Source organism: Corylus avellana, chromosome 1 (genome assembly GCF_965113065.1).
Source record: "Corylus avellana chromosome 1, dhCorAvel1.hap1.2, whole genome shotgun sequence".
Classification (NCBI taxonomy): domain Eukaryota; kingdom Viridiplantae; phylum Streptophyta; class Magnoliopsida; order Fagales; family Betulaceae; genus Corylus; species Corylus avellana.
Genome location: NC_142490.1, coordinates 25459117 through 25478613, shown reverse-complemented (window position 1 = coordinate 25478613; position 19497 = coordinate 25459117). Strand labels below are relative to the sequence as shown.

At 33.9% G+C, this 19497-nt stretch overlaps 2 protein-coding genes across 2 annotated transcripts; one reads left to right on the top strand and one right to left on the bottom strand.

The window, feature by feature from the left end:
* The first annotated feature begins 4878 nt into the window (after positions 1-4878).
* Positions 4879-8152, top strand: HERK2 (hercules receptor kinase 2). The gene has a single exon (XM_059582398.2). The coding sequence runs from the start codon at positions 5459-5461 to the stop codon at positions 7970-7972; it is 2514 nt and encodes an 837-aa protein (XP_059438381.2). The 5' UTR covers positions 4879-5458; the 3' UTR covers positions 7973-8152.
* Positions 8153-10123: 1971 nt separating this feature from the next.
* On the bottom strand, positions 10124-15974 carry LOC132171158 (GDP-L-galactose phosphorylase 1). Its single transcript, XM_059582399.2, has 8 exons — positions 15850-15974; positions 14660-15106; positions 13925-14046; positions 13784-13843; positions 13438-13668; positions 12839-13018; positions 11627-11878; positions 10124-10458 (listed from the first exon to the last, which is right to left on the bottom strand). The coding sequence occupies exons 2-8, from the start codon at positions 14754-14756 to the stop codon at positions 10261-10263; spliced, it is 1140 nt and encodes a 379-aa protein (XP_059438382.2). The 5' UTR covers positions 14757-15106; positions 15850-15974; the 3' UTR covers positions 10124-10260.
* Between the last annotated feature and the right edge of the window lie 3523 nt (positions 15975-19497).

The following is a 19497-nucleotide window of genomic DNA, read 5'->3' as shown; positions in this document are numbered from 1 at the left end:
CTTCCGCGAAATTGACAACAACTTGTTTCTATTGTTTCGTCCAGGCGGCTTCTAGTGCATTAGAAAAGTCAATTGTGACTTTTGACAATAAAATTTGCACAGGTAAGAGAAATAGTTGACTTTTGACAATATATATATATATATATATATATATATATATATATATATATATATATAATGGCTTCCTAGGGACGAGGGACCTAATCTAATCCCAACAGGAACCATGTCAGAAAGATATAGTTATCAAAATAAAAAATAAAAAAAAATTATATATATATATATATATCCGCAAGAAGAGGAGGAAGATTCGAAACTGCTCGGCTTACGAAACACCTTATTTAATAATCAAGTCGAGCACGAGTGCTCTGCTCGTGCTCGCTCTTCACTCACTTAATATCCCTAATTAATGATTGTCTTTTGTCCCATTGGTAGTTGGTCATATTAATATTAAAAATTGATTTTTTCTTTTCTTTTTTCTAATAGCGTCATTTTATTATAAAATGATGTATATCCTGTTTCTTCGAAATCAAGTACCTTGTTGCATTGACTTAGGCTCCATACTCGGCTAATCAGACTAAGCAAATGCTCATGTGCAAGCTAACTTATTGAGTCGTTTAAGAGTACTTGAAGTTTAAATTTATAATAAAAAAAAAATTAAATATAAAAGCCAACTTACAAGCTAGCTCGGCTTATTATGAGTTCGAGCTCGAACTCAATTTTTTGGTTTATACTTGAGCTCAACTCGAATAAAATTTAAAGGTGCCGAGCCCAAACAAGGAAAGCTCGCTCAGGTTCAGCTCATTTACACTCCTAAGTGGTTTTTTTTTTTTTTTTTTTTTTTTTGACATGTCCACACAAGAGGGGAGTGGATGGATTCGAACTAGGGACTTCTGCTTAATAAGGCGTAATCTCTAGCCAATTGAACTACCTCTTGGAGACACTCCTAAGAGCATTCCCAATGGATGAGCCATATTTTTATGTGAAATGGCTCTTCAAAACTCACTTTTATCTAGTTTAGCTAAGCCATTTTTAAATGTCTCTACATCTGATTAGTTATATTTCTATATATTCTATTAAAATATTATTAAAAGTAAGAAAAGTTTTGGGAAAAAGAGAACATGCAGAGAAAAAGTAGGAAACGATTTGAGAAAAAGATAAAACAGGTGAGAAAAACAATAAAAGATAAATGGCTCCCTTAAAAAGTGCTGCTACATTTAACTTTTTTTTTAGCTCTTCTAATCAAATATCTATTTTACATTTATTTTTGGCTCATCCAATGTATGAGGTTTTTTGAATATTTGAAGAGTTATTCTAAATAAAAATAGCATTTAGCTCTTCTATTGGGAATGCTCTAAGTAGTTTTATTTTCACTTTTATTTATAATATATCTTTTGATAGTGAAATTTTGTTATAATTGTCTCATCCCGTAGATATAAACTCGTTAAGACGAGCTTCATAAATTTTAATGTTACGTGTGATTGACTTATTTTATTATGTTAATTTCCACTTTTTCGCAATTCGAAAAATTAATTTGACAATTTTTCCGCATTGCATATTTTTGTCAAGATTAATATATGATTTAAATGAAAAGAGAGCATTGAATAAATTCTTTAAATGAGATAACCCATCAAACATTAAAGGAGGAAACATGACTTAGATGATTTACCCCCCAAAAAAAAACAAATAATAATTGCAATCAGCCATGCCCAGTTATGAAGCACAAAACATTTATCTCTATTGCCTAGAATTTTTATTGGAAGATTTCCTTCTTCAACCAATATTTTGAAAAGAAAAAGAGTTTCGAAAATTTGTCATTTTTAATTGTTTATTTTTCCTTGAATATGAAACATAACATAGAAAATAAATAAATAAATTGATGTTAAAAAAAAAAAAAAAACGCCAGGTGTTCTTCTGGTGTCCTTCCAACTGTGATGTGGCTTTTAAAATCACCAATAGATTAAAAATCAATAATGATAATCTCAAATTAAACGGTAATTTTAAAAATCATATCACAGTTTGAAAAATACCAGGAAAACACTAGAACACCTAAGTGTTATAGCATTTCCCTAAAAAATATTTCGAATAGACATTCATGAATGTGTGTTTCCAGTTGGTGTGATTGATACAAGTATGCCAACTAATGGATATCATTATCAACTACTATTTTATCCTTTTGTTGGGGGGTTTTTCAGTTTTTTTTCTAGCCTTTTTTTTTTAATTTCTTCTTCAAAGGTTTATTTATTTATTTTGTTTATCTTAATATAGATTTTTTTTCTCTTAAAAAAATGACAGACTGGAAACAGAAACAAACAAATGGACATATCATATCAAACGCGTTATTTCTTAAATGCTGTTTCTGTTTTTTTTTTTTTTTTTTTTTTTTTTCAATTTTTTTATCAAGAATTATATAATTAACACAAATTAATTAATGAGAAATACAAAATGTACTTTTTTAAATATATATATATATATATATATATATATATATATGGTAAGTGTAACATTTTTCTTCCTTAAAAGTTAGATTTGGCTTAAGTGCCATGAGAAAATTACAACATATCACATATGTGTTGTGACGGTCCAAAATTTAATTTCATTATTTCTATTTCTTATAAAAAAAAATTTGAAATTAAATAGGACCCATTAAAAAAATTACTTGTAATGTAGTTTTTCAAATCCACCATTAAAAGAGAAATGTTATTTTTAGTGGATTTGAAATATATATATATATATATATATATATATATATATCAAGAGAGCCCCTACCATGCGGATGGGCAGCAAAAGTGGTGTCTTGCAGCATCCAACCACCTTGTGACACCTTATTCATTTAAGAAAATTGCAGAAAACCAAAATGAGAACAAACACAACAAATCAAAGTGAAAAAAATACCAAAAATACCCTTGGCCGCCAAACCCAACAGACCCATGCCGTGGATCTGGCAAGACCCACCGGAAAACAACCGGAAAACACAAAACCAACCTCAAAAATCGATTATAATGCCTCAAAAATTGATTCTAATACCTTAAAACTTATTTTTTGATTCAAAACTAAATCTTAGAGGTGAAGGTTAACCATTTAGAGATTTTATTACTCTAAGAGTCTGTTTGAGATTGCGTTTGAGAAGTCTAAAAGTGCTTTTAACATTCAAAAAATTCGTTTAAAGAAAAAAGTACTCAGTTGGTAAAAAAATTAAAAAGCGCTTTTAAGGATTCAAAAAGTTTAAAAATGGCTAAAAAACACTTTTGACAAAAACTTAAAAAATAAAACTTTTGCCCAAAAGCTCTTTTTGACTTAAAAACTATATTTCTCAAATACAATTCCAAACGAGCTCCAAAGAGATCATCCTCAAGCCGCTATCGTGATCCAGCCATGAGTCAAGGCCAGCATTTTAGCCGAATGAAAAAGAAGAAAGAAGAAGAAATGGGAGATGAGTTGTCGGCGAGAAGGAAGATATGGGAGAGAAGAAGAAATGTAAAGAAGAATAAGAAATAAGAAAAAATTTAGTGTTTTAGGCTATAGGATAATTTTGTGCATTTCTCTTATGTGTCAATCTCCCATCCGCAATGAAGTTAAACTCATGGATCAAAGATGAAAAAATAACATGTTTTTTTTTTTTTTACAATACTTAAGTTAAATTCTTAAAAATCAAGAGTTATTTCCAGAGAAAATTGAAAAAGGACATTCTTAAGGGAACCATTAAGAGAGAGAGAGAGACTAATAATCATTAAAATTTGGTTCAAATGTTGCCTTCATTCAAAATTGGGTTGAAAAAAATAGAATATATCGTCAACAAAACAAATAATTGAAGTAATTCCAAGGACCCCCTAGAGGCTATAGCCTATAGGGGTACTATTGGTACGGAAAGAGTGTATATGTTTTTCTAGTAATTGAAAAAATCAGGGGTTGTTGATTTGAAATGCCAGAAGAATAATTGCACTGCTTATCATCTTCCAGACATAAGCATGTGAGCCACCTCACAAATCATGGAACCCCATCTGTGGCGGCCCAACAACACCCATAAAATAACCAATAAAAAAAATATGTAAATTCCAAATAGGCAGCAAAGAAAAGTCCAGATCCAAATCAGGATTTCATAATTCTTAATTAGTCTTACTCTTATTTGTCTCATAGTTCAGGGGTTTCACATTTCATTCTATAGTTAATCTCAAATTAAGAATCTTTCTTGTTCTGTACAAGATCAATTCGGATTGGCTCTCGTTCGTGTAAAAAATATTATTAGAAGAACTATAGGTGGAGCAATTAGACATAAATTTATACCAACTCCTTAGAATTTGGTAACTTCAACTCTATTAACAACTACTTACGAATCTTTTTTCAGATTACACCCACTATCTCAAATTTTTGGATCGAGCTAATTCATTAATGCAAATAGTTCACTAGAGAAAATCGAGTTATTTGGGCTTTGGAGGATTAACAGGGCGAACAACTAGTTTTCGGATACGATATATTCATTCTAGTCACTATGGACACATGAGTGCTCTATACTATCACCAGCATTGCTGACAACTTTTTTACTATCTCCTTCCATCTTGAAGATCTTCTCTCAAAATGTGTAATAAATAGTGTTATTTTTTGGTCTTTATTTTTGATTCTCTCTATGATTTTTTTTTCATTTATATTGGGTTGATGTTTTAATTTTTATTTTGACTCATATATATATATAAAATTAAAAAAAAAAAAAAAAAAAAAAAAAAAAAAAACAGCAGGAGAATAAATTTGCATAAAGAATACCAACTGTTACAGAGTACCATATAATTATAACAAAAGTACAAACTTGGCTTTGTCAGGTTGTTGGCTCCTTTGTAAAGATACAGGACAAAAGCAAAGATGAAATGAACGTTTCCAATCTGTTTGCAACGGCAGCCCATGTAGCCCATGTTCATGCTCTCCTTTCTTCTTGTTTCTAATTCTCAAGCATCTTCCTTCCTTTGCAAGTATTTTATTTTATTTTATTTATTTTATTTTTTTGGGCTTTTAAGTCTCACTGGTGAGTGAAATTTGTTACCTTTGAATCAGTCATATTCCCATTACCATCTTTTGTGTTCTTCCTTTTTGCCACCAAAGTCTTGTACTTTCTTGGTTCAGATCTGCTTGCTAGCTAGGCGTGTTGGTTGGAGATTGTTTGATTCAAGAAGGGCCTGCACGTTTGTTATCTGAATCTTTGTGTTTGTTCTAGCTCCCTTGATGCTAAACAAGGAAATGCAAATGGCCAGAGATGGGTTTGATGAAGGTAACTTGATGTTTCTGCAGAATTTTCTTATGAAGCTTAAAATTCATGGAGATGGGAGTAGTTGGTTTATTTAAGAGCTGGGTGTTTATGCTTGTTGTGTTAGATTGTGTGTTCTTGAACATTGGGTGATTTGTTGTTTTTCCATTAGATTTTTCCTTCTATATTTGAAAACAAATATAAAAGAATTCTTGAGGTAGAACGGTAATGGAGAAGCTCCTACTGTCTCTGGTGATAATCTCTGTGTTTGTTGCAACTGGGGAGGCTCAATCAAAATCTTTTCTGATAAATTGTGGCACGAATTCCAGTATTAATGTGGATGGTCGGAGATGGGTTGGTGACTTGGTCGCCGACAACAATCTTACCGTTAGTTCTTCCGGCATTGCCGCATCCACCGACAGTTCAATTTTTGGACCTCTGTACAAAACTGCTCGGTTTTTCACAGATGGTTTGAATTACACATTTGAAGGAATTCAGGGGAACTATTTTGTTAGGCTCCATTTCTGCCCCTTCTCCTTTGAGAATTACAATGTAAATGAGTCTTCGTTTGATGTTGTAGCAAATGGTCTGAAATTGGTAACAGAATTCAATGTTCCTGGAGAGATATCGCACAAGAATTTGCGGTTGCAGAGTTCAGGAAGCAATTCAAGTTCATTCTTTTTGATTAAGGAGTACATTCTACCCATCAACATGGATGTGCTTGTAATCGAGTTCTTTCCAAAAAAAGGATCATTAGGGTTCATAAATGCCGTTGAGATTGTCCCTGTTGTGAACAAGCTTTTTACTGATCCAGTAAGTAAAGTGAGTGGAAATGGTGCTAGTTTGAATTTGAGTGGAAGGGGAATTGAAACTATGTATAGATTGAATGTCGGCGGACCGGAGATTAAATCCCGTGAAGATTTAGATCTTTGGAGAACATGGGAAGTGGATTCGAGCTACATGATAACTGCAGATGCTGGTTTAGAGATCAGGAACAGCTCGAACATTACCTATGCTTCCATGAATGATTCCTCAGTGGCTCCTCTTCTTGTTTATGAATCCGCAAGAACAATGTCCAACACTGAAGTATTGGAGAAAAGGTTCAACATGTCGTGGAAATTCGAAGTCGATCCCGATTTTGATTATTTGATTCGATTACATTTCTGTGAGGTGGTTTATGGTATGGCAAACCAGCGGATTTTCAGAATCTACATAAACAACAGGACTGCATCAAATAATTTTGATGTTTTTGTGCAAGCGGGAGGGATGAATAGAGCTTATCATCAAGACTACATTGATGTTGTGTCATCCAAAACTAAGACACTTTGGATTCAACTAGGACCTGAGACAGCAGCTGGTGCTTCAGGAACCGATGCTCTCCTGAATGGGCTGGAGATTTTCAAGCTGAGCCGAAATGCGAATCTTGCATATATTGAGACATATGATTCTACTGGGAATTCAGCAGGCAACTCAAAGACTAAAATTCTTTGGGTGGGAATAGGAGCAGGTGGAGCTTCTGTTGTCATTCTTGCAGTTTTGATTAGCTTCATCTTTTGTTACTGCAGAGGCCAGAGAAAGAAATTGACTGATACCAAAAGCAACAACCCTTCTGGGTGGCGGCCATTTTTCCTTCATGGGTCTATTACAAACAGCACTGCCAATGCCAAGGGAGCAGCTGGAAGCCAAAATCCGTATGCGTCTATGGCGTCGACGAGGGTCGGCAAGTGGTTCACATTAGCAGAGATTCGTGCAGCTACAAATAATTTTGATGAAAGTTTAGTGATTGGTGTAGGAGGCTTTGGTAAGGTTTACAAAGGAGCCATTGAAGATGGCACCCCTGCAGCAATTAAGCGAGCCAACCCGCAATCCGAGCAAGGCCTAACCGAATTCGAAACCGAGATTGAGATGCTATCAAAGCTTAGGCACAGGCATTTGGTTTCCATGATCGGATTCTGCGATGAACAAAATGAGATGATCTTGGTTTATGAGTACATGGCAAACGGGACTCTTAGAAGTCATCTCTTTGGGAGTCATCTCCCACCGCTGACATGGAAGCAGCGATTAGTAGCATGCATTGGTGCTGCAAGAGGGCTGCATTACCTTCATACCGGAGCGGAGCGGGGAATAATCCACAGGGATGTTAAGACTACCAACATATTGTTAGATGAAAACTTTGTAGCAAAAATGTCCGATTTCGGGTTGTCGAAAAACGGTCCTGCTTTGGATCACACCCATGTCAGTACTGCAGTAAAAGGAAGCTTTGGATATCTTGATCCTGAGTACTTCAGACGACAGCAGTTGACTGAGAAATCAGATGTTTACTCTTTTGGAGTCGTGCTGTTTGAAGTTATCTGTGCTCGACCTGTTATAAATCCAAGCTTGCCTAAAGATGAGGTCAATCTTGCAGAGTGGGCAATGGGGTGGCAAAGGCAGAGATCACTGGAAACCATTATTGACCCACATCTCAAAGGAAACTATTCTGCAGATTCCCTGAAGAAGTTTGGGGAGATAGCAGAAAAATGTCTAGCCGACGAGGGGAAGAACCGGCCGACGATGGGGGAAGTTTTGTGGCACTTGGAGTATGTCCTGCAACTCCATCAAGCTTGGATGTGCAGTAACAATGGAGAAAATTCCAACTCATTTTCACAGGCTTTGGAGGGATTAGAAGAGGGAGAAGCAGAAAGAAAGAATGTGCAAGCTAGAGGAATTCTTGAATCAGATATCATCAGTGGAAGTCAATGAGCTCTCACAGCATACGTTGCTAGTGAGGTACTGCATATTGTGTTCAATTGTATTGCTTTATAAATTCTTTCATATTTGTTCCATTAAATTCTATGTAATCTTGAATTTTTCTTGTTGTATTATTCATATTTTTGCCTATTTTAGTAAGTCGTCAGGAGATATTTATAGTGCTTCAAACATCCATCGTTGTAACATGTCATATTTTTGGTGTCTTTACTTCTTAAAGGCTCCCTAATTCTTTACCAAAAAAATAAAATAAAATGCTTATTATATCCTCCTTAATTCTTGTATTGGGAAAGTTTTCTGGAATAAAATTTGGGGTAATTTCACTTTAGACCAATGAATTATCACGCGATTTGATAAGCCCCTCTGAACTTCAAAATCTCTCAATTTGAACTCATGAACTTTCAATTGCAGTCAATTTGAACTACTCTGTCAGATTTTAAACGTTAAAAGTGAGACAATGACATTTATACCCCTAATTTTTTTATAAAATTTCAAATTTACCCTTAATTTCAAATTAAAAATTAAAAAAAAATAAAAAATAAAAAAATAAAATAATCACAAGGTGACCCATAGTTGGGCTACCTTGTGACCCTTTTTTTTCAATTTTTTTTTCCATTTTTTTTAATAAAAAGAAAATTTAAGAATAATTTTGTTTTTTTATGAGTTTTAACGGCAAAAATTGATAAAGGGAGGGGGTAAATTGACTGCAATTGAAAGTTCAAGAGTTCAAAATGAGAGGTTTTGAAGTTCAAGGGGGCTTGTCAAATCGTGTGGTAATTCAGGGGTTTAAAGTGGAGTTACTCCATAAAACTTTGAGAGCAATTACTTTGAAGAGAAGTTTTTTTTTTGAGAAACTTCACATATCCACCAAATTGTTACCCCTTTTGTAATGTTCTATTTAAAGTTTAAAACCTTTCAATTTAATGTATCAAACTTTTAATTTTTTTCAATGTCTCACTTTCGTTAATTCTCAACAAAATTTTCAAAATACCCCCGGTTTTATGACAAAATATACCATTAAATTCGGATCAACACCTTAATCTTTATAATTTTTTTTTTTCCTAAAACAAATGAGGGTATTTTGAAAATTTTAACATTCCTTAGTTAGGAGTTAATGGAAAATCCTAACGGAATAGTAACATTGAAAATATTTGAAAGAGTGATATACTAAATTGAGATAAATTAAACTTTAGGGAGACATTGCAAAAGTTGATACCATTTAAGGGAGTCAAATAAAGTTTTTTTAGTTTTTTTATTTTTTATATAAACTCAATGGGGAAGTTGGTCGGTCTCATTGCTTACCCAAGATTACGTCAATTCTTCATTAATTGGTAGTACTTCACAGCTTCGAAGTTAAAGTGATCAAGGTTTTTTTATTTTATTTTTTTAGTACATTATAAACAAATTACAAACAAAAACAGCGACAAGAAAGAGAAATAAATAAATAAATAAAATGATCAACTGAAAAAAATAAAAAATAAAAAAAAGTTTAGGCAGACAATTAGCATTTCCCTACACTAGAGAGAAAAATGCAACCACTATAATGGATAAAACCATCGTGAATAAAAGCTCTCAATTTATGACTGTATTTCTTATATCAAGAAAAAGTTGAGAAATACTAGAAATCATATTTTTATTGTATAACTATCTCACATTTTGACGTGATAGTTTCAACCATCCATTGAATTTATTTATTTTTTAACAATGACTGATTCAATGATCGGTTGAAATTGCTATACCATCATTGTGAAATAATTGTAAGATAAAAATGAAATAATTGTTTAGGGTCAAGCACCGACCCTCGAGACCGGTATTGACCGGAGAGCGGTTGGTGGTCCATAGTGTTAAAAATAATTTATTATTTTTGAAAGGTTGACAAGATCATATATGCTAATCAAACCATTTCTCTGTGTTAATAGTTTAGTAGCATCAATATGTTGATTAACCTCTACCCTATGACACTTTTCTTCAGATTATATTACATTATACTTCGAATTATTTTCTCAAAATCTATGAAGTCTTCATCCATCCATCAGTAGGGCAGACATCCTAATATAACATGCAAAAGACAATTTAAACCCGATACATGTTTCATGATTTAGTTGTAAAGATACAAACATTTCCATATAGATAAAAACCATTACAAATGCAGAAAATGGATTCGGATTGTTCTCTTAAAAAAAAACATATGTTTGAGACAAATCTGCAATACATTCATCAAAGTTTCCCAAATTCAACATAAATCAAACGTTCTATCATGCATTCATCAAAGGTCCCAGAATTCAACCGGAAAACTTATCTGCAATACTGCAACAGAGTTGCTTCACTACTTGGAAACCTTCATCATCAAGAGAGACATCACTTAGCTTTTTAAGCATTGCCTCCTCAGTAGCTTGATCAAATTCGGACGTTGATTTAAACAGGAAATAACCCCCACACTCCCAAGCTGATAGAGTCCTGGAGTTTGCCAATTTTTGCAGCTGCATAGAATCAATCACTAATCAGTCAATCCATAGCCAAAGACACGAAAAATAAGATCCTTTGGCGCAACATCAACTTCCCGTGCTGATGTCAGAGAGTGAGAGATCAACTTTGCATGAAAAGTATGTCAGTGGGGAGTTCCATATTCATATTCATCAAGAAATAAATCACACAAGTCGAGGTAAAAGCATCTCCACATGCAAGCCACATTATATGCTGCGTTGTAGTAAATTCTCGGAGTTCAGCAAAAGCAAGAGCTTGAATAAAGGTTGAAACAATGTAATACAAAATAATGGTACAAGCCAGCATGAGTGATTCCTTCGGTATGTATGTTACACAGACATGCACCCGGCACGTCTTGAATCTATAACCTCACTGCTACACCTATTCTTATGAGTGGAAAAGTGCCATTTGAGCTAAAACTCAATGACCAGTATAAGCAGAATTTGAAAGATTTGAACAAAAAGAAAACTCAAGAAAGACATAAGAAGTTTTCAACCTTGTACATAGACCAATAGCTTCCAGTGGTGGTTTCCCTCTAAAGTTGCCTTAAATAAAGAGTACCAAAACCAGTATCATGATAGCCTTGATACAAGGTATTAAACTACCAGTCTACTATGCTTCTTAAAGTGCTTACAAACTGAATGTTCCGACATTAATAAAACATCAGAGTATGAAACCATAGCAACATGACTGCAAAGTGGATCACCATGATATGCAAAATAGGACAGGATAGCAATACGGACCTTAATCATGAATGCAGTATGATGGTGGTGGACTCAGATTTGTACTGTATACAGATAGCTTAAGTAAAATTTTGAAATGCTACATAGTTTGTATTATGTTTATATGCTTGTATCTCCTATTTGTTATAGACTTTTCCATATGGTTTCAATTTATGGTCTTTTATATTGCCTTCCAGAAATGAAAAATAAGGAAGAGATAATGGAAATGTGAGAGGCTTGAAAAAAATTGTAAACTTGTCTACCTTTCTCAGATCAAGGCATAGTAGTAAAGTGCATTTCAATCTCTTTATTTTTCAGGGACCAAAAATAGGGAACTTTAAGTTTCCGTCAGCACTAATGCTTACAGATCTCTCCTAGGGAGCAGTATGAAGCAAAGTAAGGAAAAAATTTAACCTTAAAACAAGACTAGAGGCCATTTTACCTGAAGAAACAAAAACATCTTTTTACCACAATCGGAGATCAGCAGATTATATGGAATGCTCTTTTCCTGTAAACAAGAACATATCTCAACAAGAACCTCCACCATTATCTTAACTTTCTGGCTACTCTCAAATAAGAGGGTCTTAATGGGGTAATCTGTGACACAAGAGATGCACATTCCCCTCCTTCCATCACGAAAAAAAGTATCAACAGGTGTGAACTCCACAGGTAAAGGGCTTGGAAAGTAGCAGGCCTGCATCATCAAAGGAAAGACAAATAGATTTTAATGCATTTGCAAGCATAAATCAAGCAGAATGAAATCTTTGGTACAAGAGATACATTTAAGAAAAGTAGACTGCTAGAACACTGAACTTCAATACTTTATGAGCAACTAAAAGGTTTATACAGTATGTGCAGTTGATAAGCCAATGCTCGATGTTGTCACAACTTTACTATTAGTTGTAAAACATCACTTCCGCTCACGCCCTCATCAAATTAAAATAATGGCGCATACCAAATTAGAAAGTAAACCAATCTGAGATTCCTGTAGAACAGTAGTTATAATTAAAAACAAAGGCTATACACGTGTCACATTAACCTATAATGTGACACATGTATCACCTATGTTGATAGTATATAACAATAAGACTTGTATGAGAAGTTCAGATTACTTTTTTTTTTTAAAGCAAAATCTCAGCAGGCAGTAGGAAAACAAATTGGTTTACTTTCTAATTTGACATGCACATCAAACATATCCTTGCAAGTTTAAAAGAGCTGACATCATCATGTTAAGACCACAAAACCAATATCAAACACCCAGCCTTTTCGCCCGAAGGATGTGCATGTACGCATGCATTCTCAGTAAACTGTGGTATAAATTCAGGAAATTAAAAAATCAAATCAAAGTAAAAGTTATAAACAGAAAGACTTAATGAGTGACTCAGCAAATGTCAAATCTATCATGGCCCCAGGGTGCCAGGCATTCATCAGATGTTGGGTTTATCCCAGACCTTGTGGACAAATAGATGCCACATGTCACTAACACATCCTCATATATTCTCAAGAAAAGAAGAAAAAGAATCAAATTTATGGCTCATAATAACATTGTACAACAAGAACTTCACAAAATCAGACAAAAATAACATTATCAGTCACAAAACTAACAATGCATGCTTAAAAAAGTGAAAAAGCAACAAGTGTAAGCACTTTGTACCTGGAAATATAGATGAGAAGTACCAGCTGCAGGACAGTCATAGAACATGCGAAAGGAGCAATTGTTTATTTCAACAGCAACCCTTGCTACCATTTCCAAAGATCTTGCATCCAGGACCCGGTAAAAACTGTCTGAGCCACAAGGCACCAGGAAGACATGGCCATATTCTACAGGGATTTCCTAGAAAAATTAAGTTGATTATCAATTGCACCTTACCCTTGAGAATAGTGTTAGAATTAATAATAAGACACAGTAACACAAACTCTCCTTCACTAATGGCAATCAACATCTACAATGTAGTACCCCAAAACATCTTAATGGTTCGTAAAGGTTCAAAGCCATAGTTAAATGGCAACTCACTGGACCTCATGGAACAAAACCAAACTCATTGAAATGATTAAAGCCTCGAACAATCATTTTCCTACAATGACTTCAAGCAAAAAATCCCATGGGACAACATAAACATCTTTGATTTAAATGCTTATGATCACATGGTTGCATACTTATTGACCAAAATGTGCACCATGTATCATGATAAACGCACGTAGATGATTGAAAATAAAATAGGAAACACATATCCTAAACTCTTAAAACCTTACGTTAATAATAATCAAGACGGCACCATCAGGCACAGCAGCTGAAGGAATAAGCTCAGGTTTTAACATTTCACCACTTGCAACACAAAAGAGTAACTCCTCATGATGTTTCGTCCATTTAAACGCCGGGAGATCCCCTTGACTGCAAATTTTCTTCTCCTCATGTTTGGGCATATAATTGATACCCCATTCTTCGTTCAACTGAACAAGAAACTTTCTTTGGCCACAAATTACCTGCATAAAGTATCTAAAGATATAAGTGCTTCTGTGGCGATGGCATCCGGATCCGGATCCATGTAAAAGCAACAACCAGCTTATGTCCCAAAAAGATTGGTGCAGCATAACCTACCTTAATTTCAGAGGTTGTTACATCATATCTGAGAATGCCTTTCCACACACGATCTTCCCACTGGAAAAGTAATAAAAGGAGCACACAAATGATGGCTAGAACGCAATAAGTAGCAAGGTTATTATATGCTTTCGTCCGTACCTGAGCAAGAAGAAGGGAATCCAGTATGCTTTGTTCTTCTTCAGGAATGCATGGAAGTCCTTCAAAAGGACTATTGTCCAGAAGACATTGGCTACTGAATTGATAAAGAGGAATTCTGATGCCTGATGGAATTCGTAAAATAATCAAAATGGATTTATGCAAAAGAAATAGCTTGCTAAGCAAAAGATTTATAAAATTGTCATGCATTCCTTTGAAAAATAATTACAAAAATTGCACTCATGCAATTCTAGTTATCCATCATAAGCATGAAATAAATGGTGTTTCTATATGCTCTTACCAAAGACTACGAAACAAGTTACATGGTTCAAAGACTACAAAACAAGTTATTCCTTTCCAGTATTATAAACAAAAGAAAAAACAGAATGCAAAAGGCTCTACCTAACTTGGCATCGGAATTAGTTTCTCTGGTGTGCCCTTTTCTTACAGTAATATTTCATGAAATTAATTGACACATAAACATGAGTTGCTGACTATAAGCAAACACCAGAAAACAATGTCTTTATAAGAGCAAGCTTTATAAGAGTTTAATCAAGGTTAAGCATATTGACAACCTTTCCTACTCATAAAATTCAGACAACAGTGAGCACGAACGTGCAAGAAGAAATAGCCATAAGAGCCAAAAAAAAAAAAAAAAAAAAAAAACATCAAAGAGTTCTACAGCTTAAGATTAGAATAACTAGAATCAAACTGGACAATGTCATAACCGTTGCTGACCTTGCAGACAGAACCGAGGACACTTCAATTGCTCATGGGTTGCAACTTTTGAGACTAAAGTGTCATCTTCAACCTGTTTGACTGTAACCATGTTCATATATAATGCACTTGAAAACCAATAAAAGAATTAAAAGAAACCTCCTCAACGTTGTTTTCTGCACCCTCTCCGAGCAAGGAAGGTCCAATGAGTTTGGTGCAAGTTTTAGCACCCGCCACCAGCAAGGAAGGTGAGATCCGCCGGATGCCCACCAGCTGAAGGTAGGGCACCACGACCCCCGTGAAATGAAGGGGACGAAATCAAGAACTTAGGGAAGGCCTGCACCCATTCTTTTCCCCTTCTAGTGTTAATGGGAGTTTCATCTTTTCTTAGAGCCGTGATTGAATAAACGAGCCAGCCCTTACTGGACCAGCGGTTCTCCTTCCGTTCTTACAAATCTTTAAGAAAAACTGGCCAAAAAATATAATCAACAAACCACATTAGCCTCTAATTTTTAAGAATTCCTACTACACAGAAAGGCACAACGTTTCGTCCTTCAAATTTTCTCAAACAATGAAATTGAACATACACATACATTTTGTTTTGTTGGTGTTCTAGCTTTTTGATAGAAGTGTGGTTGTATTCTTTGTTGTGATCAATGAAATAATTCGTTCATCCAAAAAACATAAAAGAACATACACATACATTATTTCTGAGTAAATGTAGGAATAACGAACAAAAAATGGAGTTCATTAATTGGAGCCCTAGGCTACAAAAATCCAGAATCAGGAATATAAATTACACATTGTAGAGGGCCAAATGTAGGATCCAATATTCTATGATCTTTGGCTCAATCATATCACAGCAACCAAAAGAATATAATTTATTCAAAAAAATCCCTATGATTTAATAAAAAAAGATTGCAAAAATTAATAATTAATTGATTAATTGCTAATCCTTTTCTTTTCCAAAATTTTGACACAGCAACCAATTCAGGCTTAATTTCTTTGAACTACCAACGAAATCTTTATCCAAGCGTTTTCATGCAACAATAAGTCCTTTAGATTCATTCTTAACCAATAATTAAATTTTTGGGGCTGATCATACAATTTTTGAAAAATTCAAAATATTCCCAAAGCTTCAAGACCCCAAGCAATCAACAATTCAATACAAAAAAAAAGGCAATGCGATCTTCGAACAAAACGAATTTTACCTGAAATTTTTGTAGGAATGTGATAGAATTCTTATAAAAACCCTTGAATTTCGATAAATTACGGAGAGAAGGGATTGTGAGACAAGAGAGCTGAGAAACAGGGAACAAACGAAGTAAGATATGGATTGTGATTGTCATCGTCATCGTGGTTCTGAAATCTACATAGTTTCCTTTAACAAATAAGAACCTGACACGTGTAGGTCAAGCCAAAGTTTGTGTCAATTGAAGAGTCAGACAACGGACACATATAACACATGGTGACGCCGACCCAAATTACTTTTCGTCAACCCTGATCATCTAGGAAAATAAAAGGCACAAGGTATATATGGAGCACTTGAAATTAGGGTTCTATTTTTTATTTTTTATTTTTTTTCCTTTTAGGTTTTATTTGTGTGTGTGATTAAATTTTTCTTGTCAAAAACATGGGATAATTGGGTTGTAATTTGTAATGGTTGAGTTAGGATCAAGTATGGTTTAAAAGTCGATTTAAGCAAAGATGACATGTGAAGTACTCAAAACTTTGCTCGACTTCCACTCGAGTTGACTAGAGTTACACTCATAACTACAAAGTTTACTTAAACCCTCACTAAACGAACGTTTGAGCGAACCAGTGTGCTGTTCAATTTTCGAGAATTTGCTCGACCCCTAACATATGTGACACTTAAACCTAAGAGTTTGCTTGACCCTCGCTCAATAGTGTTTGCAACAATGTGATTTTGTTTATCTTACGTTTTATCCTACCTATATAAGCTTTGCTTTTCACGATTTTTGAGGAGGCATGAAGCAGTTGTTCTTTGACCATGAAGAGAATCTTAAACTCCCTAAGCCTAAATTGAAATCCAAAACCCCTCCCTAATACTTTTAAACCACATAAAACCTTGAGCCATTTACTTGTTTAGTACATTACGATCGGAGTTTCGAGTTGTATTGAGCGATTGAGTTTGTGGAAGAAATTTTATAAAAGAAGGCCAAAATTCTTAGAGCTTGTTAGGACAGTTTTCGAGATGGGTGACTTAGCCATCCAAAAGGTGCAATATGTAAAATAAGAATAGGATAAGAGCTTGCAGCGTGTGCTAACGGGGATAGCTTTGATGCCTAAATTAGACAACTGTTTTTCACATAAAAAAAGCAAATGAATTATTGAATGTAATTAACCAGATACTTGAGTGGAACTTCCCTTTTATAGGCATTAAGTAGCAGTTGTAATTGAGTACTGTCCCCTACATTCTCGGTTCCATGTTCCAGAGTCCAGTGTGAATAATACTTTTTTTTTTTTTTTTTTTTTTGTAACAGTGTGAATAATACTAAAACCATGGATATTGGCAATCATGGGATCATGGGGTCTTGTTGAATTCTCGGTCACATTCATAAAGAACGTGGGTTGGTGCTCTTAGCTCGTGCTCTTGAACACGTAGCTCGGCTTGGTGCTTTAAGCTCGGCCTCATTTAATATGAACGTGGCCTTCATTCCTTAGACAGCTGTATCTCCATTATATCCTCATGGGCTAGTACGAATTGATGTGGGCCTTTTATTCATGGGCCAGCATAATGATTATTTAGTTTGGGGGCCCTTTATTGGTATTTTAGCTAATCCATTACCAACAAAGCTGTTGCAGCAAAAGACAAGAAGATAATTTGTTAAGGTTAAAGTATTCTCAATGGAAGAGCTAAATGTTACTTTTATCTAAAATGACTCTTCAAATGTTTAAAAAACCTTCAATACTAGATTAGCTAAAAGAAAATGTAAAATAGATATTTGATTGGAAGAGCTAAAAAAAAAGCTAAATGTAGCAGTACTTTTCAGGGGAGCTATTTTATTTTTCATTGTTTCTCTCACCTATTTTCTCTTTTTTTTTTTCAAATATTTTCCTACTTTTTCTCTGCATGTTCTCTTTTTTCCAAAACTTTTTCCATTTTTCCTCTCACATGTTCTATTTTTTTCAAAACTTTGATTGCTTTTAATAATATTTTAATAGAACAGATAAAAATATAACTAATCGGATATAGAGACATTCAAAAATGATTTAGCTAAATTAGATAAAAGTAAGTTTTGATAAGCCATTTTACATAAAAATATGGCTCCTCTACTGGGAATGCAAGATTGTGTTAGGCTATAATACTACAAAGGTTTTGTAAGTATAAACCGATTGTAAAATTCTTGTATATTTGAAATTTCATCAAGTTGGCTACCATCATAATAATTTTTCTTTTGAAGAGTTTTTCATAAGTTTTCATTTGTTATTAAAATATTAAATATTTATGTTTACTTGAGTTATGGTAAGGATTTACATTTCTTACAAACTATCCTACAACCCGATTTAAGAAGTGACATATGTCTCTTAATATAGGAGGATGACATGTTCTTTTAATGTGTAATTCTATAGTCTACTGTTTTATTCCATTTCCATCATCCAAAATTAATGAAGCGTGATATTCCAATAATTTAAAAGGCTCATTTCAAGAATAAAAGTGTTATGTGAGATCATGCTAAGGGCATATTTAAAATTGCGTTTGAGATACTTAAAAATGCTTTTAATACTCAAAAAGCTCGTTTAAAGAAAAAAAAAATACTTGTTTGGTAAAAAAATAAAATTAAAAGCACTTATAAAGGTCAAAAAAACTTTAAAAATAGCCAAAACACGCTTTTGACAAAAATTTAAAAATGAAACTTTTGTCCAAAAACGCATTTTGACTTAAAAGTTCTATTTCTTAAATGTAATCCCAAATAGGCTATAAGGGTCTATTTGAGATTGCGTTTGAGGGTTCTTAAAGTACTTTTAACACTCAAAAAGTTCGTTTGAAGAAAAAAACACTTGTTTGGTAAAAAAATAAAAAGTGCTTTTAAGGGTCAAAAAAGCCTAAAAATGACCAAAACGCGCTTTTGACAAAAGTTTAAAAATGAAACTTTTGCCCAACAGCTCTTTTTGACTTAAAATCTCAATTTCTCAAACGCAATCTTAAACAGGCTCTAAGTCAACTTTAAATGATAAAAGAAAAATATAAGGGTAATATAAAATTTCTCAGTTTTAACAGCATGTATGTATTTCATGCTTTTTTTTAATAGCATTAATAAAAAAAAATGCTTCGCACATGCTTAAAGGACAGTCGAAAATTCCAACAACTAGGAAATTTTTGTCATATAAAACAAACAAAAACATACCTCAAAAAAAGAAAAGAAAAAAGGAATAGTATGTTTGGAATAGTTATAAAAGTCGATTTGACTTTTAAAATTACTGATCAAAATTTAATAATGATCGATCACCAAATTTGATAAATACCAAAAAAAAAAAAAAAAGAAGCAAAACTAACTTATAAAAAAAAAGGGTTAAATACTTAATACCTCCCTAGGGTTTGACAACTTTATTTTTTTTTCATAGAGTTTTATTTTTACCACAGGAGGTCATTATAGTTTTGATAAATGATCAAGTTAGTCTATCCGTTAGTTGACCTAACAGATTAACACGTGGACCAATCAGATGTTGATATGCGATACCTATTTAATTTTTTTTTAAATAAAAAAAAAGGAAGAAATATTGGGGGTGGCCGACCCTTGACCATTTGGAGCCACCCATTTGGCCATGAGGGTGGTTTCAGCCACCCCCAACTATCATTGGGGGTGGTTTCGGCCACCCCGTTGGGCACCAATGGG